The 24,798-nt window shown below is 39.8% G+C and overlaps 1 protein-coding gene across 4 annotated transcripts in view; it reads left to right on the top strand.

Moving 5' to 3' along the window:
- Positions 1–24,798, top strand: part of LOC102690024 (chloride channel protein 2) — a 273,605-nt gene that overhangs the window by 161,693 nt on the left and 87,114 nt on the right. For all 4 annotated transcript variants that reach the window (XM_069197305.1, XM_015361712.2, XM_069197306.1 and 1 more), the window contains 5 exons: positions 4,659–4,737; positions 5,058–5,183; positions 8,283–8,367; positions 14,287–14,388; positions 15,307–15,391. In XM_069197305.1, coding sequence (XP_069053406.1) covers positions 4,659–4,737; positions 5,058–5,183; positions 8,283–8,367; positions 14,287–14,388; positions 15,307–15,391 — 477 coding nt within the window. The remainder of the gene's footprint in view (positions 1–4,658; positions 4,738–5,057; positions 5,184–8,282; positions 8,368–14,286; positions 14,389–15,306; positions 15,392–24,798) is intronic.

Here is a 24,798-nt window from a genome sequence, read left to right as displayed (position 1 = left end):
ATGAGATGGTGATTCTTGACACTGTGTAGCAGAGAAACCGTCACTAGGCCGGTTATGATGTGTTTGAATAGTGTGCCCTGTGTTGTTGAGCTTTAAGCCAAGCATAATTAACAGTAGAAAGGTATTGTACCAGTATGCAAAGCATTTTCTGTGTCAATAAAATAACTTAAAATCTTTTGGTACTTTCAAATTACTGAGTAAAGATAGAAATCTGGCTTTTAATACAATAGTTCCTGTTGCACTTACCAGCCATGGAAGACTGGCGTAGGGATATTCAGTTACTTTAGGCTTGCTGGAACTTCATTTGTGATGTCATAACAGGATACTTTCAGGTTCTATTCCCAGACTTACCAATTGGAGACCAGGGATTGTTCTGTTTTGCACTTTTTTCAATAATCATTAACGTATCCAAAATTGTTGAACACTGCATTTGAATGTTGTGTTTGATTGGTCTGACCTTATGATCAAATTAAAATCAGAATCAATACAGATGCTTATGAAATCAATTGTTTTAGCAAGGTTGAACCTGCAAATTGACATTTTAAAAAAGTATTTCATTATATACTATATGCCTGTCAATAATATATATAATAGATTGAGTGATGATTAATTTAGTCTTAAGTCTGTGAATTCTACAGTTCTGCTTATGCCTTCAAAACCGATAATAATGATGTCAATATTATTGCATTCCAAAAGATTTTTTGCACACGTTTCTAGCATCCTGCTTGCTCTTTGATCCCCTCTCTGTAACTCCTAAAAAATCAGGGTACTAATATGATTCTTGCCTGTTCACTGCACAAGTTTCTCTGTTATCTGCATTGTGTGAGTGTAGCTCTACAATAATATGTTGAACAATTCAAGTTTCCAATTGTACATAAACAGATGCACAATTATTTAATATCCATACATACAGTATGTATATGTGTGTGATGGGATATTTTGAGTTCAAAATGACAGCTAATTGTATGAGAGAAGTGCCCTCTGACAATGAGGAAGATAAAGTATTTCTGCTTGAAGGAGGGGCTTTCTCCCATCCTAAAATATACAGTTCTGGCTTCAGTCAAAGTTGAACATAGAGAAATACTGATTTAAAGAAATGTGTGTGTACTAATATGTATGTGTTTTTTTATATATTGTTCAACTTCCGTCAGGGTTTAACAGTTAGAAAATGCAGATTGCTAGCTCTATGCTATAGTTGAGGCAGCGTAGAGTTGTGCTTACACCGCACTTTATCAAATATTCATGCATGAAGCATGGGGCCCAGTACCGCAATGATGCAAAGCTTTGCTCACTGCAGAGATGTTGAAGCCCAGATACAGGGAATATCAATAGCACAATCACAATCTCTCTCAGTCTCTGTTTCTCTTACTCTCGCTCTCTCGTCTTATTCCCTCAGTCTGTGTCTCTGCAGCCAGTGAAGTTTTATTGAACTTCTTATACTGTTGCTGTCAACCCTGGCCTTGAGAGAAATGCAGATACAGTATATGCAGGGCTCTTCACTTTGAAATTCAAATTGCAACCTTCACTGGTTTGCAGTATGGACATCCCTATGCATAACTCAAACCCTAACAGTAATTCTAATCCTAACCCCTAGCTTCAACACTGACTTCTCTGACTCTTAATTGTGAAACTCCCCATCACTGTACTGTACAATACATCCACTCCTGACAACTTTAAATATAGACATTCAGATACAACATGGAGAAATTGTTGGGTGGATCAGTACGGTTTTCTGGAAAGGCTCTGAGGAAAAGTCATACCTGAACTGGTCACCCTTGTTGGAGCTTATCCTTTATTATAGGTGGACAGTGCTGGGTACTGTAGCTCTGAATGAGGTGTGTAGTTGACATTCCTCTGAAGAGTGTTGTTCCAGACGGTTGGTAATTTCCCAGTCTTGTCAAGTAGGACAGTCGCACTCTGGTTACTGATAAGAGACATTAATTTTACTTTTAAAGGTTAAGTGTGTGCCCAATTAACCAGGTCTAAACTGAAGTATGTACAGTAAATGTGTTATACGTATATCCTGTTGCGAAATGTTGTGTTCAATGTCACAATGTTTGAAGGATTCATAACCGCATGCACTGTTCCTATGTGTCTCTGTTGCATGTCTGAAATGACATTTTCTGAGCCAACACAGGCCAGAGCAAATGATGCCAGTAGCTCTTCTGTATTCCTGTGCATTTCTTATTGCTTCAGACAGTGCAACCTGGTGAAAATATTTTGTGGAAGGGATTTGAAAGGGTACATAGAAACGGGCAGGTAAACATGCATTTTAAGGAGAATCTACCCTGATGATGGTGGCTTTTTTAATGGAGGACATCAAGGGAAGGCCTTCTTGTTTAGTCAGAAGCTTTACAGTTTTATTTTTCTCTGGCCCATGTGCTATCACAGGAGGCGAGCTTTGATGGACATAAGGTAAGGAAGCCGAGCAGCTCTGTGCGAACCCTACTATTCTGACATCGTCATGTGGTTAAATAAGCTGTGAACCAATAAGAGAGTAATGGAGTCAGTTCTAAGTAGATTTTTCCTTTCCTTGGATTTGGGATTGCTCATTGATTTTACAATTGAATTGGTAGAGCAGAGCAGAAAGCAGAATCGGCCATAATCCTGCTCACAGCTGTTAAAGGGCATCATGAGCCCTTCTGACCAGTTTAAGGACTGAAACCATTGGGACCTCCATGGTGGCAGTCCAGTTGTGTTCAGAGAGATTATGATTGTGTTAGATCAGAATTGTAACCGTTACTACACCAGGAACAAGGAGCAGACCTCATTGAATAAAATAAATGACCAGGCAAAATACTATATCAGGCTCCTGATCAAATTTGATTTAGTCAATGTGTAAATGTACTGTATATGTAGCTATTTTTAACTGATAAGATTTTCCATCACATTACCACTATTTACTTTTTCACCTATTGAACACCAAAACATTAAAATCTCAAGGTCTGACAGATTTTCTGAAATGTTTAGGGATTTGTTTGTATTATACCCACCCAGTTTGGAATGTCCCAATTGTTTCATTTGCACCTTGGCTCAGAGCAAGAATTCCCTATTCCGCATATGAAGAGAGTCAGACTGTGAAGGGTTCTTTCTAAAAAAAAAAATCAGATTTTCCAAAAATCTGCCATGAGCGTATTAAATTTTATGAACATAGTCACATGTGTAATCACTCTTAGATGCATACCTTGGGCAATTGAAAAATGCTAATCAATCTGAACAGCATGTCATTGGGCTGCGGGAGGAACATTTGATACTTCCAGCATGTTTTCTGCAAATCATAAGCCAGCAGTCGTGACCCTTCATTGATGATAAAGGATGGCTGTTGAAGCAGCCCGCAGCAGAGGCATCCAGATTAAGATAATTATACAGTACTTAAAGACAGAGGTCCCAAATTAATCTGAACACAGAATGTGTATTAATTTATGTGATCGGAGGTCAGTTTCTGTGATGTGGTGTGACACCAGAGAATGTCGCTACAAGTGTGTTCTTTCTTGTCCGAGTTCCTGAAGAGGCTATGCTGAGAGGATGGGTTTTTGAGATTTGTGGTTTGGCACTAGATGTTTTGAATGTATTAGATGGTGATGTACAGTAATACATTCTGAGCTGCGGTTCAAATGGTTTGGTTTTGTTTCATGTGGGGTTTCTCCTTATTATGGGCCTGCTGCTGAAGACCACTTCTTTATCCCCTGGCTGGAAAGCTTCAAGGCAAATATACTGTAGTTCCCCACTCCCCCTCAGCCTAAGTGAGAAGGCATTCAGTGGTTTTATCATGAACTGCCGGGTTTTTACAGAACCAGCAGTGGAGGAAACTGGGTGAAATCTAACAAAAGATTTGGAGACATCCCAAAGCTGACAAGGAATCGCAAATGAAAACGGTATTTTGTCAGACACTGTGCTGTTGAATATCTACTCTATTTGTTATCTGTTTATTCGATACTTTAAATTGTGGAATTTTCCTTTTAATAAAGAACCCTATTTTTACGACCTTTCAACACCCTCTGTTGTGTCTGGGCTATTCTTTGGTGTTATATAGTATTTTTACTGCACTTTCACTATAGCCTCCATTGTAACAGCGCAAAGGTGTGGTAACAAAACAAACATCTTATCTTCTTATTAAATAAGCCAAGTTTCCTACAGTAACCATTCCTTCTAGTTTTCTAGTACACCAGTTTCAGAATTGTTTCCATGATGGTTAACTTTAATTTTTTATTGTTCCTGTTACTTCATTATAGGTATTCGTAATTCTAGTATAGTTTTATAGGTATACTGTAGATTGTATTGTTTTCACTAGTAGCACATGGCTTCATAGTGCGTTTATAGATTAAGCATGTATTCACAAGACATTATTGATTTCCTCACTTTGCCTCTTTATTGCACCATGAATTAAGTCCATAGAATGGCTGTCCTCTCTCCTCTCTCTGTTTTTGGAAGATAATATAACGTAAAGAGAACATGGGGAATTCATATCTCACTAGCATGTGAGAAGCTGTGGGACATTGGCCTGGATGTTTGGTCAATCTTGGCAGAAATGCCTGTGCTTCTTGTTGAGCTGCAGCATGGGTTACCTGGCCCTTCTAACAGGGGAAAATCACCAGTGTGACAGCCAGCTCTGGCCCCGCTAGGTCAGGCGGGTAGGCTGACACTCGCCTGTCTTGCAGAACGAGTCGCGGAACATCGAGATGCTGGCTGCCGCCTGCGCAGTGGGGGTGGGCTGCTGCTTTGCTGCGCCTATCGGAGGTGAGTGCCACTGCCTGCCCACTCAGGGATACGGCTAGGCTCTGTCGTCCACACTTCTGTGACCGGCACCTAAGCCTGTTATTTTGTTTTTAAAGATTCTAAAGATTTGTATCTCTTTAGGTGCTACTCTGTAGCTTTCTTTTCTGTGTTTAATTTGAGTTAAGCTTGCTTTAATAAATAACATACCAACCTATCCGCCAATTTATCTTTCTAATACATATATATTTGACCTATTTTGAAGTAATGTGGAGTGGTACGTTTGCTTTGATGAAGCAGCTCGCTGGCCCCTCTGACTGTGTGCTGTGTGGTTTCACTCCCAGGCGTCCTCTTCAGTATAGAAGTAACCTCAACATTCTTCGCTGTCAGGAACTACTGGAGAGGATTCTTCGCTGCCACCTTCAGTGCCTTTATCTTCAGAGTGCTGGCTGTGTGGAACAGGGATGAGGGTGAGTGTGCATCTCCGTGTTTGTATGAGGGCTCAGGTGTGCCAGTGCGCTTGTGCACGTCAGCTGGTACTTGTTTCTCAGAGGGGCCCTCATAGTTCCTGAGCTCCAGGTCTTCCTTCCAGCTGGGCTCACACAATGACTTAATTTCCACAATCAACTGCTGATTTTCTGGTTAGGACTTCTTCGCTTTGAAACCGCTGGGGACTTCAAGTTTCTGAGTGACGACGAGTGTTCTAGGAGCCTAAAACCTCTTAATGGAACCTTTAATATGGCATAAATGTGTGAGCACACTGTAGCACTCAGGAAGCACAGGTCATGACTCCAGTGTTAATTGAGCTAATTAACTGACTAAGTTGATTAAACTGTTACACATATTCCAGGTCTTTACAAAATTGCTGATTTATATGGATGAACTATGATTTGCTGGATCGCCTGCTGGAATATGGCTCTGCTGGGACACTATTGGCAAGTCTTGAATTACAACCAGGAAATTATCATTCCAGTTCAGTTCAGAGCTAAATTGGGATGAAAATCAGAGGCTCTGAATCTTAGGAACAGGAAGTGGGAAGTGTGTTCCGCATGCTTCATCTCCCTGCACATTCAAAGACACAAGTGAAGCAGCAGCTAATATGGTGCAAATACAGTTCTAACGCCTGTGCTGGACATCCTTATTTAACTAACATTGAGCTCCGTGATCACTGAGAACCTCTGCTTCGCACAGTTACGACTCCAGAACTTGTGCCCGGTGGCAAGCACCAGTAATGAGGTTTGCCCCCATAAACAGTTACTGTAACCCCCAGTCAAATGTACACATATTAACAAATTTTAATTTTCTAGTGCTGGATGATCAATTATTCTTCTGTAGGCAGTGGCGCTGGCCTCCATCTTTGCATCCATGTTGTGACTGTGCTCCCGATACCCTTGCTGCCCATCGTGTCTTTAGTATTTTCACAAGAGAAGATCTTTGTCTTTAGCACAGTGCCATTCCGCTGCCTGGCTTGGACTTGGTTGATTAACAATGAAGTCTCTGAATGAGTCACAGGTGATGAAGCACTAAGCCTGTCGGTCTGCTTCTTTTATGACATAGTCTTTTATCTCTGACTCATTGTGTGTCTTATTTATTAACCAGCTATTTTTTGTTTAACCTGAATCTGAATCTGATGGAGACTGAAGAATCTCATTTTACTGCTGTTGGGTGTATGTGTATGTGCACGTTTTCTTCATTAATTTTGTTGATGTCTTTGTTTTTTTTCTTAAGTAAAAGTACAGCCAGCATGCTCTGATGTTTTTTTTTCTCTTTTCATGCTGCTTATCTGACTTGTTTTTTTAATGTATTATGTTATTTAACTTGTTTGTTGCTGCTGCTGCTGTTCTTATGCTGTGTTTTTACTTTTGGTGAATCCAAATAAATGTCTTTGTCTTTGTATTGGAGCACACATGCAAATAAGCATTTCACTGAACAAACCTTCAGTTCAACTTTATTTGTCATTATACTTACATGGGTGCATAGTATAGTGAAAAGTGTTTCTCATTAGCCTCTCAGGTGCAGTATATAAATAGAACAGAAGACGACAATAATTTAATAATAATAATAATTGCTTACACTTATATAGCGCTTTTCTGGAACTCCATTCAAAGCGCTTTACAGGTAATGGGGACTCCCCTCCACCATCACCAATGTGCAGCATCCACAGTAACACAATAACAATAATAAGTGTAATCCAAAACTGCGCAAAAAACGCAGACAGAAAAGTATACAACAGGACAAAAGCAGTGCAAAAGTAATTTGGGGAACAGTGCAAAAATAATACAGTGATTAATAAATATTACAACTAGTAATAAATAGTGCAACTAGCAACAGTTTTAAGTACAATTTCGACTTACAGTTGTCGTGTATGTAGTGGTGTTGGAGTACAGTCAATGTGGGTACAGGAAGAATTGAGGAAAGATCATAGTGTGATGGGAGGGAGTGGGGGCGTCACCAGGTTGACGGCTCTGGGGAAGAACATATTGCACTTGTGCATATGAAAACTAAATTCAACTGAGTTACTCAAGTGCAGTTTTACAAAGGGGAACTGTGTGTGTGTTTATGTCTCTATTCAGTGGGCTGGAAGTCAGTGATAGCCCACGCTCAAGTTACTTAGGCATCTCAGCAGTATGACCCTGTCAGCTGGTCTTTAATAAGCTGTCAGATCCTGCAACAGAGATTACCTCACACAGTGATAGAGACAGTATAGTAGTGTGACCATGATCACTGATTGAAATGCGCGGAGAGTTATTGATGGCAATGAAGATCCAACAAAAAGATCAGAGAGATTCCACTGAAAATGTGTATCGATAGCCCAACAAAAAAGATGCCTTAGTTTGAACTCCAAGGTGTAGTTATAAAGCCTTTTTGTTAATTTTCCTAAATTGTTTATTTAGTTGGCTCGGAATAATGTACAGCCAGTGACCTTAAAATATTTGCACAAAAGGCAGAATGTTGAGTGCAATAAAAGTAGTTTAGCAAATTCTGAGCCACACAGTCTACAGGAGGAGAACCAGTAATTTTAGAGGATGTGTATAAATGCCATCAGAGATGGTCAAAACACTCCTAATGCTTTTTCTATGTATCTGGATTCAATGCAGGGATTCCAGAGAAGGATGCAACAGGCACTTTATTGGGATTTTCCAGTTGCTATAGAGGAAATCTGCCCCACAATTGTTCATATTCTCTTATTTGTGTTAACTGAATCTTAAACTTTCAGGTGGCTTCTCCAATCAAGATTTTCAGTGATCTATTCAGGTCATGTTCCTAATATCCATAATAAAGTGCTCTGTAACATCCCACCTAACGTCAGTGGTGCAATTGTGATGCACCACTGAGCTGTAGAGATCCAACTTTGTTGTCCACATCGGTGGGTCATCGTGCAAGTAAGCAGCTAATCTGTGCCAGAGCAAGGGTGGATTCTTTCAGACAAAAGCATGTGTGTGTTATGATTAGTGAAGTTCTCATCAGCTCTCTTTTCACAGATTGTTTTGTAGCATTGTTAAATAATTGATGATTCAGGTCTCATCTGCGAGTCAGAGGACTCATCAAAGTCTCTGCTTTCTCCCCAGAGACCATCACTGCACTATTCAAAACCCGTTTCCGCCTGGACTTCCCCTTTGACCTCCAGGAGCTTCCAGCCTTTGCAGTGATTGGGTAGGACTGGCAGCGAATGTGTCTGGGGATGGGGTGGGTCAGTGGATTGGGTGAGGAAGGAGTTTTTGCTGGAGAGGATGGTGAAGTTTGGTCAGTTTCAGTAGTTTTTTTTTTTAAAAGCCCCGTAAACCAGGTCTTGTTGTGTCACATGTTGTCTCTTCACAATGTAGAGCAGGGATTCAGCAGGGCTCAAACACTCAGTGGTACAGGTCACAGTGGTGCTTGTCTGGGCTGTGGTGTACAGGTGACTGGAGATGTGAAGCTAGGGTGCATTGTCACACTTCACATCTGTATGAGTGGCAACACTACTGTCCTGAGCCAATACAAAATAATGCTCCTACAGTACATCAACACCTGTGACATCTGCTTCAATGCCAAAAATCTTGTTCCCATGTCCTTCCAGACAAGTGCTGCTGGGAGCACACTTTTAGGCAGAAATTACTTCAAGATCTGAAGAGCTGAGTTTAATCTCCTGCCCCTGAATTATAAAAGAAGTGATGGGGGTAGCAGAACAGCTATTCACAACTGACAGAGACTGGACTGGTAAACACAATATAGTATTACACTACAGTGGTGCATATTGGTTAACCCTGAAACATTGTTAACTTGTACATAAAAGAAGATATTCACCACCAACAGGATCGGGTTAGTATATCTGTGGGAGTGGTTTTGCTGTAAAGAAAAGTGTCAGTTTCAATTCAATGCTGTGGGTAATAGATTAAATGCCTTTCAAAGACACTTCTCAAAGCACAATTCTTAGTTCAGGCACCTTGCTAGTTTTAAAATAAGCATGCAGGTGTTTCATCTGTAATTAATCCATTGATGAGATAATGAGATGACAGCTGTTTACACAGAGGTCTCATTAACTCAAACTGTTTACTCATCTTGGAAGTTTTATGCTCATCAGCCACATATATAAAATCATAATTTTCTTAACCGTAAGATTTTCCACATGACAGTTTACAGATGTTAAAAATGAAACAATTTCTGTAAAATACAGTAGCTGTTTGTGAAAGATGAAGAAAGATGTGTTTTGTCATTCTTCTACAACTGATTGAATACAAAGTCAACAGGTGGGAGAAAATCTATTGTTTGTGCAAATGAATGCAGAACATCTGAGGTGAGGGCTTTTTGTATCTCGTTTTGAGGTCAAAGTTTACAGCATTGCAGCTCAAGTCATGGAGTCATGAGGAAGTTTATCTTATCAATCACGGGGACAAGGGGATCTGTATGCATAAAGATTTAGTATTTATTGTAGGCATGATTTTGCTTCTTAGTTGATGGTTTTAGAATGAATCTTAATTTGTAAACATGGAAAATTGTTTTAGAACAAACAATTGCTGTTCTAAAGCAAGTTCCAATTTTTTAAGCATAACAAAAATGTGTAAACATGCACCTAAATACGTGTGTGTTGTTAGTATGAAGCCAATACATTAAGCGGCACGTTGGTATCACGTTGGCACAAAGTGTGTTTTCTTTCTATTTTTTGTTTCTATTCAGGTGTGGTTTTGTTTGTGTGTATGTATTATGTTTTTTCCACAAGAGCATTGTCTGGAGTCTACTTTCCCACTGGCAACCTGATAGCCAGTGGCTCTAAGGAAGATGGAGTGAGGATTCAAAATCTCAAAGAACTGTCAAAGAACTCCTTTTTCGTGCATTTACCTTGCATTACCTTTATGAATCTGCCTCACAGTGTTACTTCTGTGGGGTCAGGTGCTTCCATGCTGTGATCGGATTCACACCTCAGGTGTACAGTGGGCACCTCTGAAGAGACAGCTGTTAACTCTGTTCAGGTTAAGCCAGTTATGGCCTGTTGAGCTCATCCAGGTCAGAGCACTGGCCGTCTAGCTGCGGTTTTATTTTTTTATATTCCGTTGAGAATTTCGCTGTGGTACATTAAAAAAAGAAAATGAAACTTTCGACAGCCGAGCATTTTTTCTTGTTGAAATGGGCTGTTTTCTGTTTCATTTTGCAGTGGCATAATGTACAGAAAGCCTTCATAATTGACCTGTCATTGCTGTAGATGTCAAAGAATGTCTCTCTCTACGCTTGATGGCCTCTCCTGAGTGATTGCCCTGGCATCAGTGTTGGTGCTTTATGGATGCAGTAGTTAATTTGATCTGTGGAAGGCAGGCACTCGATGTTTCCTATAGCAAGTCAGGAGTTTTTCTTTTGCTTTCTGTTGTTGTTTTTTTCTGTTCACTTGAGCTTTTATCTTTTATTTTATATTTTTGACTTAGTTCAATAGCCGTATTTATAGAGGTGGTCAGACAGGCAGAGTTAGGAGTATACTGTATATGAGTTTTGTTTTTTTTTGGAAAGATTGAAAGATAATTGTGTCCATGCCTGAAGTGAAAATGTCTCTCAGCAGGTAGTGCTTATTTACTAGAGACAATCTGAGCTCCCTTGCTTAACAATGAGTCTCTGATTACAATCCCTGGGCTCTCAGCATGCAGCTGGTAGCAGCTTTTCTCTACAGCCATCACCTGTTAAATCAAACTTTTTCCTCATGCACAATTTCAAACACTCCTTCATAAAATCCCCCCAAAACTACTGAGAACAACAGTAATAATTGATAAGAAGCATTTCGACTTCAGAGAACAGTGGAGGAGACTGGAGGCAGTGCTCTTGTGTCTAGTGTCTGGAGCATTAGCTTTTTTTTCACGTCTGGGGGATGAAGATTTCATTTACAAGATCAATGTGAATTTATTTCAAGTCATATGACAGATGATTAACTTGTGGCTCAATGCATGTACGTTTATTCTGTTAGGTCAGATTGTTGATTCTTGCACTTTCTTCCACAGCCACGACATTCTTTTTGAAGAGTGTATGCAGGCATGATAAGAAATGCAAAGCTAGAAATTTTTAAATTTTTGATTTAGCTAATTATTTGACTCGGAAGTCGGAATCTCGCGTTTGGTTGGGTTTAATCAGTCGTAATTTGAAAACTAACCCCTGCAGGACTGTGGCGTTCAAGGGGTACAGTTGACTACTCCTGATTTTCAAAAATAAATCAGTCAGTTCATTTCAATCTGTCAGTTGAAATGAATGAGGCAATGTAGTTATCTAATCCCTACACGGAGAAAAATGCCTTCTGCCTCAGTGTTTTATTATGCATTTGTGCAGGGACATAAGAATCATACTAACATCATTGGTGTTTCAGAGGATCAAACTCTTCTGCTAGAGAGCCAGAAACTAGCAGGGTTCATTGATGACATCCTTTAAAAGATTTGGAAAGTCTTATAGACCAGCTAAGCACATAATTTCATTAGTAAAATAGTTCACAGATCCTTCACCATATACAGTATATTTGATCACCCAGTAATTCTCATGTTCAAGAACTGACCATTCCTGACTTAACTGAACACACTGTACTGTAATGTTTACTAAATTGATCGAAAATGTTTTTTTGTTACCAAGGATTGAGAAAGGGGTGTGCCTTATAATGCTTACAGTTTTGTATCTTACCGGGAACAGGGTTAGTCAAGAGAACTAGATGTAAAACCTCAGTGTCAGTGTCCTTTGGACAGCAGGCATGTAACATACTGTACTTCTCATTCCTCTCTTGACTCAGTTTGATGGACAGGGAAGTGCAGGTCTGGTTTTGGAGTACCATGTGGGCGTTTAATAAAATTTTAAGGAACATTTGCGTTCTTTGCAATCTGAAATAATTATTAATTTATTATAATGAAAATTTACATAAACTACACTTCTTTTGTGAAGCTCTTAAAAGTTTCACAAAACTTGAACATTCATTCGTTTTGTTTGGTGGAAACTGATACTGTTTAAAGCCACAATATTTGTGTCAGGCAATGTCTACTGTGTATACCTTCAGCAGTTTCAGACCTGGACACTAAAGAAACGTTTTAGCTTTTTCCTGCTGATGGGAATCTCTCATATGTGTAGCCAGTGGAGGTGCTGATAACACTAACACATGCTGGTCATGTGTTTAGCATGTGAGATAGTGTTAGCAGAATGAATAAAATTGCAATAAACCCCAGTACTCTGCTACCAGCATCTGAACACCATTGTCAGACTGTCTAGTTTTCCTCCTGAGAAATGGTGAAGCTTTTGTCTACACAGTCATAATTCCTACATGCATAAAGCTGTGATTCTTGCTTTGCTGGACCCTGTAACAGTTGCAAAGACCATCTGCTTTTTTCTGCTCAACCACTCCCAGGGAGTACACTGAGCAGCTCACTCCTGTGCTGAAGTTCCTGCACTGGATGTCTGTGAAATCATTTCTACCCTTTCCTTTTTAATCTTGAAATCCATATGTTTTGGACCCTTCTAGTCCATCCTTGCAATCTGCAGCTTGTCCTTTGAATGCTAAGGGGCAGATTTTCTCAGATAGACTCACATTAACCCCTGACCCCATCCCAATGAAAAGACAGACAGAGATCCAGCAGATTCATCCTTTACTCAATTCCCGAATACCTGCCTTTCTAACATTATTGTTTTGTAAGGACAGCGTTTGTTGTTCAACGTTATTTGCTTTGGGATGTTTCCAGATTTCCTTCTGTTCAGTTAATTCCTTCCATTGACTACAGTGAGACCTTCTACAGTGATCATATCATTTTGATAGTGTAGGACAGTCTTTTTGTGTTTTGAAACCTGACAAGTTTGATTTGCCACTAGAAGAATAGGCGTTTGAATATGATTGACAGTGAAGTTGCATTGACAGAAGACACAGATGTAAACGAGTGATTTATACTGAGCTCACTGGCTGTCTAAACTCAATAAAAGATGCATGCTGTTGTGCAAAGGGGCTGCCAGCTTCACTTTCAAAGTAGGGCACTTGTGAGATATTTAGAATTCAGACCTGAAGACTAGTGTTCCTTAGGGACCAAGAATACCGTGACTCTGAAGAGCTTTATTCTATCTGTCTATTATACTGTAGGAATGTGAATATTAATTAGTTTCATCCGTTTCACAATCCTTGAACAGAGAACCATCTAGAGAGGCTTCTAATTCCATTTGTCACATAAAAAAAATTAAAGTTAGGATAAGACACAGGTGTTTTCACCCTTGTCAGGACTCATTAGCAAGGCACAGCTAACTTTGACCAGTGAAATGGGCTTACAAATGTGTCTTAAAAGAAGCTTTGATGTGTTTTTGAGAGGAAAAAGCCATTGCTGTTGGTTCTGGGAATAGCATTATAAATCAGCTCAAATCAAAGCGGAACGAGAAGTCTCTTTGGGTGCCTTTTCTTCCCACAATTGTGATATGTTCTGAGATAATATCCGTCTCCATGTTTTCGATTATCAGTGGTTACTCCTAACTTCTAAAAGCAGCCTAACCCTGCAAGTGTTACCTGTAAAATGTCTCTCATCTTCATGTAGATGTTCTACTTCTTCTTTAACAGTTTGCTCTGTTAGAGAAATGAATATGGTTAGTTAACTCTGAACTGTTGCCAGAACCTCACTTAAGTGCCCTGATATACTAGTGGATCTTCATGTAGCACTAGTGGATCATCACTGTAAATAAGAATGTGTAAACAGTTTACTAATCTGATTAAATAATGGATTACATGTGAAATTAGCCGCAGCAAATCATGTCATTTTTCCCAAACTGTACAGTATTTGATATTATTTTCATTATTAAATATTTGGTTAATATTAAAAAAAAACATGAGATACAGTAAGCCTTCTAGGCAAATAAGGGTATAATATGAAAATATTTTTCTTTATCACTTTTAAAGCAATGATCAGTTTTAGACGGGGTATGTTTTCCTACAGAATGTAAGTTTTTAGTCTTTTATACTCATTTCTCAGTTTAATCTAAATGTTGTTTATTTTCTGCATTTTTACTTTTTTGTTGCCTGTTTCTAAGGTTTCTCTGAAGTATCCCACAGGTGTTGACACGCTCTCTGTCTGTGTTAAGACTCTCTTTCTCTCTACCTGTCCATCTTTTTTCTAGGATTGCCAGTGGCTTTGGAGGAGCTCTCTTTGTTTACTTGAACAGACTGATTGTTCAGTTCATCAGGAAGCAAAAAGCCATCAACAAGTTTTTGATGAAAAAGTAAGTCTGGTTTAGTTGTCCTGTTTTTAATTATCCCAGGGCAGTTTTGTACTCACCTTCATTCTAAAAGTAGAAAGTGTAATCCACTATTAAATAGGTCTGCATTTTTATTCAGTTCTTTGTCTCATTGAGGTTTGTTTTGCAAAGCTTTGAAAGTATAACCAAAAATGTTTTGTCTATATAAACACTATGCAAAGAAAATTAAGTTGCAGATTGTTTTGCTGTTAAAACATAAACACGTTAAAATATGGACATCTCAACACACAAGCTCTGAATCGGTACTAGTACAGAGTATTCAGATGTTAAGTCATAATTAATTATCTGTTTTTCATTCATTTTACAATGACTAACCTCCCTTTATATTGCAATTAACTCTTATTGTCTCTTCACTAGAACCCACTTTTGCAAAACCTACAGTATTTTTATACCCTTTAGGTATAGAAGGTTTATTGTTGGCATGAACCATAATTGTTTTAATACCATACCTGTGATTATTGTGCATCCCAAAATCCTCTGTTGTGGTCAAAAGAATACTGTCAGATGTCTCATTCTCTATGTCTCAATGGTGAAAACACACAATTACAGTACATCAGTAACATGCTGGACTGCAACGTGAGCTCAACAGCTCCGGAATGAGTGATCAGTGGTACTTGTGGATTCTGCTGGAGGGACTGGTGAGGTGACCCACTCAGCAGCTGTGAAGTGAGGGGAAGAAAAGTCTCAGGGGCTGTTTTTGTAATTAGTAGAGCTTCAGCACGAGAATTGGCCAAAGTCTAGTATAAGAGGACATCAGGTGACAAAATGTGAAACAATGGGGAAAATGTGTGGCCTTAATTCATTGCTCAGTCTGAAGCCTTCATTTTAAAGTTTGAGTGATGTGTTAATGAATTTTTCAGCAGATCTCTCTTTTTCTCTCAGACGTCTTTTATATCCTGCTCTGGTGACCCTGCTTGTCTCAACCCTGACCTTTCCCCCTGGTTTCGGACAGTTTATGGCTGGACAGGTAAGGAGACTCCTGCAATGGGACACTCACTTGCATGAGTGGGGAGATCAAATGATATATCTGTTCCCCAACAGCCGGCAGCATATGGGTGGCATTGTCACTAATCTCTGTGACAATGCCACTCATAACCCACGAGACAGAAATTAAAAGGTGCCTGTTAGACTGCCTTGCTATTTGATGCAGAGTTCAGAGCTGGTTCCTGTGCATAATCTCATCATAAAGCCCAGGGATTTTCAGTCTGGGAAACTCAACACTTTCTCGATTTATTTTCATCTTACTTCTTGGTTATTTCTAATCGAATGCCTTGCTACTTCATGCTATCAGTTTTTGGATAACTTTCAGCTTTTCGAAAATTGGATAATAGTAATAACATAAGCCCTGCACTACGATCTTAGTCTCAGAATTTCCCCCATTTAAGTCTGTTGTTTTAGTGTGTACAGTACAGTACGTGTCCAAAATAAATGGCCCATGCAGGACTTATGGGGTGTTGTATTGATTGCGCATGTAATTCCCAGTTCAGTGTGTACAACACGACCACCTGCTCATACAGGAGCAACAGTTTATTAATTCAAGAGAAAAGACAGGTCTGCTTTGCTTATTGACAGCTCCTGTAGCTTGTGAAGCGGTGTACAGTTCCCAGTGTTCCAGAAGCCCAAGAGTGCAGAAAACTGTTCCCAATAATGAATAGTTCAAATAAGGTAACGATAAAGCTTAAAAAGAAACAAAACACAAGAAATGGATAACAAGGTCATACTATTCAGCAAGTTAGGCTCCTCCTCTCTTATATGCGTAGTTGTCAGTGTAAACTAGCTCCTCCTCTCTCTTATACAGTATGTACAGGTGTCAGTGTAAGATGGCTCCTCCTTCTCTCTTATATGTGCAGGTGTCAGTGTAAGATGGCTCCTCCTTCTCTCTTATATGTGCAGGTGTCAGTGTAAGATGGCTCCTCCAAGTCCACAAACAGACTGTTTGATCTCAAGGTGTTCAGCCCACATGGTCTAACACAACACTCAATACACATCAGACTGGTTTACAACATGACATGAATAACAGATAACCTGAAATCCTCTTTATACACTTGTAGTCACTTTTTATCGCTTTATACTTTATAGCTAATATTGGATTTTTAGCATACAGTATATGACTTTTGTGTGAAGGCTACATATTCCATCATTAATTACCACCCTCAAGTCTTTTGCTTTGAAAGTAGAATTATTTTATTAAGAAAGCAGACAAGCGTCTAATTCTGTCCAAACTCAGTCACTGTATTTAACCTAGAAATGTACATGTTGAGCATTATGTGTGCTGGAGTACTGAATATGCGAATGCTATGTGTATAAAATCAGGCCTGTAATGTAGTGTGTTTTTGGTTGAGGCTATGTTTTGGAGGTGGAGGGGAAGTAATGACTGTAATGTCTACTCAAAGACAGAACGGGGCACAGCTTCTGCCAACATTCTCCAAACTGGAAGCAGGAAGCAGACCAGTCGCTGAGCCAGGATCAGTTGGGCAAGAATAAGCCAGTGTGACCAAAGTCATTGTTCAACTGCCCCATCTTACAGAGCGAGTGTTGGACTTTTCCTACATACAGACCATCTATCACTTTTTCACTCCTTTAAACTCCTGCAATTCACAACTGGCAAACTACTGAAACTAAGGAGTGTGAGCCTGGTCTCTACCTGGATGGGAGACCTCTTGGGAAAGCTATGGTTTCTGCTGGATGACATGTTAGTGGGGCCAGTAGAGGGCACTCACCCCGCAGTTTGTGATAGTGATGGGGACACTATACTGTAAAAAAGTGCGGTCCATTGAATGAGATGTGAAACCAAGGTCCTGACTCTCTGTGACCATTACAAATCCCAGCCTGCATCTCGAAAAGAGTAGGGGTGATACCCCAGTGTCTGGTGGAGTGTCTAGAAAAGGTCTATGTAAGTGTAAGGAATCATTATTATTTCTTTTCCTCTTCAAGATAAATCAATAATGTTTTAGTAATGCAAGAAATAAACTCAACTGTTTTTTTTTTTTGCTGATTCTGCTGGTGTTTGTCTCATACGCATTTGAACACTTGAAAATGCAAAGACCATACTCAGCCAGCTAACTTCCTGTCTCATCAGAAACATTTTTCAAGTCCTCAAAAGAACGTTGAATTAAGGGTATTTTTGTTCAGTAGTTATTTACTGGTTGGCTTATGGCTACAAGCGACAAGTTACATAGCAAGGTTATTCCTAAGCTGGAGCCAGACTTCAAACTGCGCACAGAATTCAGGCAGGTGCCTGTAGGCAGCAATTGCTGATTCACAAGCTGTTAGCATATAGTGTTAGAGATCTGTGAAGCAGTCAGACAAGAGACCAGTGCAATGTCTTTCTTCTGCCTCATCACTCTGGCCTGGAGACCTGCAGAGAGCTGAGCAATTGTGTCCCTGCTGTTTCTTCATAAAATACAACAGAAAAAACTGGGCTAATGATACATGAAATAGCCCTTCATTTCTGACTAAAAGACAATGCAAGATTAAAAATTACGGCCTTATCTTGCTTGACTATACGGCCCCCTGCACTTGTCCTCTTTCTCGTTGTCTGTATTGCGCTGTAGGCTGTTTGATGCCCTGTGAATGGTCTGCTGTTTCCTTGCCCTCTCACCCTGGAATCCTGGCCCTTTTCTTTGAAGGACGATCGGCCTTTCAGAGCTCTGTTGGTTGAATTGAACATTCAGCAGCTGCTGGAATGAGATGGAAGTTTCAGTTACTCTCCAGTGGAGTTATGTGATGGGTGGGTAAAAGCAGCCATGACTTTCTCCATGACCCTTGGCCTGTTCCGTGCAGAGCTTCGTTAAAGTTCCTTCAAGTGCTGCAGGAGACTGGCTTCATCTCCATTCCAGAGCTGAATTATTATCCCATAGTTGTCAGAATTAAAGGTTCACAATCCATTACATTGGATATTTTGCAAGTGTGTGTAAGGCACAGCAATGGCAAACTGAGGTGTTCCTCAGTCAATGTTTCATACACTGCACTCCATGGTGATAGGACACAGTGCCTTTAACTTAGTCACCCTGTCTTGAAGTTACACCCTGCTTTTAATTGAGAAATGTCCAACCAGGGAAATATCAGAGAATAGAGACCAGGTTAGACCCAGGAAAGCATTTCTTCATGGCCTCTTTTGAATGTTTATTCTACTACGTTAAGCATAATTTGCTGGGGAGACAATAGTACAGTACTAAAAATGCAGATGAAAGGATGTAAGGGAGCTCAGGCAGTGCTATTTCCATTTCCCTCCAAATACACAATGTGATCTGCCACCTTTTCACCTCTGGGCTGCACTGTAATCGCAGGATTTCCCCTCTAGCACCCAGCTGTACTGATGCTGCTGATTTTCCAGCTACTGCAGCCAGATGTCTTGAGCAAGGTGTTGTGCTGCTGGAGAGATTAGAAATCAGGGCCTGGAGCTCACTCCAAAGCAGTGCACAACACTGTTCACAGTGGCATTCTCCGGGGGTGCCTGCAGTATTTCAAAAGGCTCTGTTGCCTGAAGGACTGCATTGTCAGCAGAGTCTGGAGAGCTCTTTAACTGTTGATCACAGAACGTGTTCAAAGAGGAGGTAAAAAAAAGTGAAAGGGAAAAATCTGTGTTTGGGAGGGCTGTCTCTTTGATCTTTTGTTTCTATTGCCAGCCAGAAGGCACAAGGTGGAAAGATGTAGAGGGAGGAGAAATGAGATGGCCTCACTTACAGACTGCCCTGACCAAAGACAGGCCCTGATCACAGTTGTCCTTACTCCCTACTCCAGGTGGCTCGGTGGGTCTCTCAGCTACCAGGCTCCTGTCTCCTGCTTTTGGTGTGCACTGTTCAGGTTGTTGTGCCAGTTACACACTCGAAGGCCATTTTACTTCAGTGCACCTCTTACTCCTTATTAGCTTCAGCAGGCACAGAAGTCAGAGAAAAAAACGGGTGATCACAAGGCAGCTCAGCCCCAACGCCCACCGTTTCTGAGCAGATTGTCTGCGTCTGCATTATTTTATTTTGCTGCAGAAGATGAAGGTTAGAGAGAGAAGAGGCTGCAGGATTTTTGGTTAACCTTGTTCTGGCCAAAGTGGCACAGTGACGCAGTGGTTAGGATTTCTGCCTTGCAGCTCTAGGGCCCTATGTGTGTGGAGTTTGTAGTTTCTCCTCATGTTCGCAAGAGTTTCCTACCACAGTCGAACAATATACTGATAGGTTAATTGTTTTCTGGAAAAACTAGTCCTAGGTGTGAGTGTGTACGTGTCTGTGTTTATCCCTGTGTGTCTACCCTCCGCCATCCCTGCATACGCCCGTTGCTACCCTGCTTCCCCTTGACCCTGAATTGAATGACGTAGTTAGAGAGTAGACGGGCGGACTAATTTAGCCAGCCATGCTCAAGGGTATGTTATTGAAGTTGATGACAAGCTATGATTCTCCTCCATTTCCGCTAGATTTCAGAGTTCTGTGACTATAAGATACTATTTGTCAAGATAAAGATTTCACTCATCGGAATTAGACCTCAGGGCTCCCTGGTTGTTTTCTGTGGCCCACCAGTTTTCTGTTTGGTTGGACTGATATTTTTTTAAAACTGGAGGGACATCATAATCGTCATACAACACCTCTTTAAAAAATGGCTTCTGCAACTGCTTTTCTCAAGTTTCGTCTCCCAACACAATGTCTTTCCATAACCTTGCTCACAGTATCTCCCACTTTCAGAACCATCTAGAGCTGTACTAAACAGAAGACATTTCCAGCTCTTATTGGATACTTTGTTACAACACATTTAGTAGGGAAAGCCATATCCTAAACTAAGAAAAATATTTTGTTCTTCTGTGTACTGTATTTATAAACGGTGAACAAGAGAGTTTTCCATCACAAATGAGGATGATTACTGTCCTCACAAACTAATCTAAAAGCAGCTGAATTAGTTTTGAATTTCCTTGACTCATTGCATTGAACAGATAACTGTCATTCTTGTGTTTGTGTTACATGCAGCTCTATCCCTTTTCATTCAAATAAATGGTGTTGAAAGATTTTTTATATTTTAATTAACTGTTTGCAAGTAGTAACAAAACAATCAGATTTCATATTTTCTAATTAGGGGTTCAACATTTCTGTGTACTGTATACTGTATTTCCTGGTAACACATCCCCTTATAAACTCTAATTATTGCTTTTAAGCGACCTTTGTCTCCTAATTAAGAGACGTATTCAGCATCACAAGCTTGTAGATCTTTTTAACAAATCATTCAGATTTTAGATCCCAAGTGGGACCCTTGTAAGAGCTTATTTACTCAGAATGTATACATGTGTATGTAAAGAGTATAACGTGTATGTAAAGAGAAAGAATTATCAACTGCACAGACAAGGAGATAACCATAGCCCTTGTACATTGTCATACTCGATAACAGTATCAGTCAAATAAATAGTAATAAGTACATACTGTAGACTGCTTATGATTGCTGCATTTCTCTCACAGGTTTATTAGCACCATGTCACACTTTTATAATTCAATATTGCCCTGTAATACTGGGGTAGTACTCAGCTTTGTCCATAAAAACAAATCCAAACATCCTTAAAAAAATGCAGATGTGTTTCCATTCTGTCAGTGTTTTTCTGTATACTGTTTCTGTGTACAGGGCATAGGTCAGAGGGGGACTGGGGTAAAATCAATACTCACTGTCATGGGAGATAAACCCCGGTGGGTAATTGAGTCACACCCATGGTACATACTGTACCTTTGGGAACACACCTGGCCAAAGCTCACAGGAGAACAAGCAGACTGTGCTTAAATAGGAGTCCCTAGCTAGAATCAAAATATAGGACCCTAGAGCAAAATACTGTAGTGAGTTTAATCTCTAAATAGGTTCTTAAATGTTGTGTTAAACTGCTGCAGTACAGTGATGGTATCCAATACAACCACATATTGGTACAGTTACTTACTGTACCTACATCCTACTGCAGCCAGACACCACAGACTTATTCATGAAGAACAAGTATGTCCAAATAACTCAGGAGCTTTTAGTTAGGGGCAAATCTTAATCCTTCCTGAACCATATTGTGGAATTATCTAAAGCTCATTTGGAGAAGGGTCTGACGGTAGCTAGCAGGATGTTTTCACCTCAAGAGCAGTGATGATCTGTACAGTCAACTATTTTCAGAATATATATTGCAAGACAGTGTCAAGGAATTTTGTGTTTTCTATGCATTATGGCAGTCTGTATCCTCTGAAACCCAGAAAATAAACAGGATTGTCATACTCCAATTCTGCAGGACAATATAGTTTCTTGGTTTACTTATCAGCTTGGACCTACAAAAATAGTTTAAAAACTTGACCTACCTAGCAGCTGCAAAAATTTTAGAGCCAGTGTTTTGTCACATGTTTGCATTGGGTCAAAGTATTTTGACAGGTAAAAGCAGCCATTAAACATTAGGGCTGTCAGGTAACCAGCAATAGTGCTCTTCATAACTGTGGCAGATACAGTAAAATCAAGCCAATCAATAAACAGTTGACCACAGGATCATGTTTATAGCATTTATCCAAGGAATCATAGATGTCTTACTGTACTGTATCTCTGCATGAAATCTGCAAATAGTCTCTTCATTACAAGAATTTCCAAATAGATAATAGTTCATTTTTAACATTTGTCAACATTTTCAAACATCCAGCACTGTTTCCATAGTCTAATGTTAAATGTTAAAGTCCAAAATGTTTCCCTCAGAGCATCAGTCATTATTGATAAATATAAAAGTCACAGCACTTTTTCACATCACAGGTCCCACTGTCATCTATTTTGGTAAACACATTTTATTACCTGTTACAGTTTTTGTCGCTTGATGTATCACTGTACTGTACAGTAGCTTACTTGCCTCTACCTGATGGTATTGAGTTACAAGTTCATAGTGTTGGTGTGCAGAAGATGCTCAGGTCTTCATCTGTGCTTTCAGTTTTCCAGAAGCCCAGAAGTACCATCTGTATACACTTGTGTAACCCGGCATTACACTGTTTTTATTTGCCAGAACAGGATTAGTGGACAAATCTGCAGTATTTAATATATTGCAATATGCAGTATTTTAATATTGTTTTTTCTGCACTCATCTCTGGCAATAAATCATTTAAGTTAATGATGGGTCGTGCAATGAGAATTTATGTTTTTTTATTTGTGAGTGAGGAAGCAGTTGGCCTAAATAGATTTGTGTATGTGTTAAAGATCCTGCTATCTCAAAAACAAAGCAACAAAAACAAAACAAAAACAAAGATGTACAGTATATTGATGTGGTAATAACTTATATAATTGCTTAAATACTGTAGATTTAGTTGTGACTTGTGTTATTCATTCTGAGGACTGGCAGATGCCACTTGGAATTTCAAGTCTGGAATTTCTGTCTTATAAGCTCACAGTTAAATTGATTGAATTGTTGACTCCACAGGACGGAATCAGTGTTTATTTTCCAGGTGTTGTAAGGATGAATATATTTTAGCATATGAACTTGACTCATGGTGCAGTACAGTAGCTTACTGGATCTTAAACCGTTAAATGCTTGCAGTTAATCAAATAATTAGATCAATCTAGTTAATTGAGCTTTCAAAGTTGGAATGAGATTGCATCCCTCCAGGAGTCATGTGAACATAAGGCCACAAATGTTTATTTGCCACAAGTAGCTTTTTGATGCTGCTTCCAGGGTATCATTTTGAACAAAACGTCTTAGACACCTAAAAACAGCATCCTTTGGGAACTGAGTTAAATACTCTATGTGTAGAGTACAATATGCTTCAAGCTTTTTTAAAAGAGAGAGCATGAGCTATGGATCTCTGATACTGAGGTTCCCTGGAGCACAGACCTAAGGAGCAATCGGAAGTAGTCTTTTTTAAGTAGTAGTATTTAAGGGTCCTTTGTAGGCTGCCTCAGAGAGTGTGCAGTTTTAGGGCCAGCTGGTACTGCTCTGCTGATGCAGGTTTGGGTGCTCTGAGAAGACACCCAGAAACCGGACAAGAGCTGCTGGCCTTGCATGCCCTAGGCTGAGAGGACACCTTGCCTGACATTATAGCCACCGAGTTTCTCCAGCCTCTGGCCTGGCGGAGCAATTAATGAGCTCATTAATGCAATCCTTGTACCTTCAGCGCTCAGCGGGAGCACACAGATAACATGCCTATTTCCTTAATGCAGAACAAAGCTGGAGTTGTGTTTAGCTAATAAACCAGCAGTAGATTGGACTTTGGTGGGGGGGCAGGGGATCAGTGGTTTAATGTGTCTAATTATCTTTCTGATTTGCTGATGAAAGGCTGGCACTAATCCAGGACAGAAGCTCCATGTGTGGGCTCCATTTCGGAGGATGAACTGTCTTTTTTTTTCCCCCCACTACATACTGTATAGACCATGTCTGTGTAGTTTGAGACATGATTAGATTGTGATATTCATTTTAGTGTGAAAATAAATGAATAAGAAAGAAAAGCCGAAAAGCCTGTTTGAACCTTTTTTTCCACTCTTTCTCCATGGAGGGAGCAGTTTCTTAGTTTCATTATGAGTTTCTAATAATGACCCAGCAAGGGCAAGTACCTTTTTACAGCTATCCTTTCTTGGGAGGAAACTGAATGCATCTCATAGCTTCACACTGTGTACTTCATGACATTAGAACCTTTCTTCAGGTGTAGATTGTTAAATTTACCAAGATGTAAGTATCCTGAATTAGGAAATACAAATACTGAGAGGCTATTTTCATTTCCATTAAAGACATTTTTCTTTTCTGTGTATTATTCACTGGGACTGGGGCTCAGACTCATAGAAGACAGTTTCATGCTTTGTTGAATTTGAGAATACAGAATACACATACCTGTAGGTGATTGGTAGGAAAATTCACTAAAAGCCAGCAGGTCCCATTCAGTGTGGTCAATGTGTGGTATAGGGGGTCCATTGGTGTGAGAGGGTGACTGCCAGCCTCATGCTTCAGCTCTCTATACTGAAAGGCCATGCATACTGATCACAGCAACGCTCAGCTTGTCTGATCCAGTGACCTGGTAACAGCAAGGTAACTTGGGCTCTTTTGTTCGTATCCAGGCAGAATTAAAAAAAATGAAAACAAAGAAATGTGTGGGGTTGTGATTAGTCTGCACTAAGGGCTGTGACTAAACGTTTTCTTACAGAAAAATAAAGTCTGAAATTTGTAGTGTTTTTGTGTTTTCAGTTGTACATTTTTTCTACTGGTCTATTTGTTAGAAAATCCTGATATGTGCATAAATTGGATGAGGCAAAAAAAAAAGTCTGTCTGTTCCCTGATTGTACGAATTCTGCCATTATGAAATCATTACAAGTGACAAATGTCAGCTGTGTCACTGTTGCCCAGGCTGTGTGCACCTTGCTGTCTAATTAGGGGAATTGACTGTAATATCTGCAATTTCTCCTCCATTCGCTCAAATTATG

Source organism: Lepisosteus oculatus, chromosome 13 (assembly GCF_040954835.1).
Source record: "Lepisosteus oculatus isolate fLepOcu1 chromosome 13, fLepOcu1.hap2, whole genome shotgun sequence".
Lineage (NCBI taxonomy): Eukaryota > Metazoa > Chordata > Actinopteri > Semionotiformes > Lepisosteidae > Lepisosteus > Lepisosteus oculatus.
The sequence above is the reverse complement of the archived record's forward strand: the minus strand, read 5'-3'. Positions and strand labels throughout refer to the sequence as shown.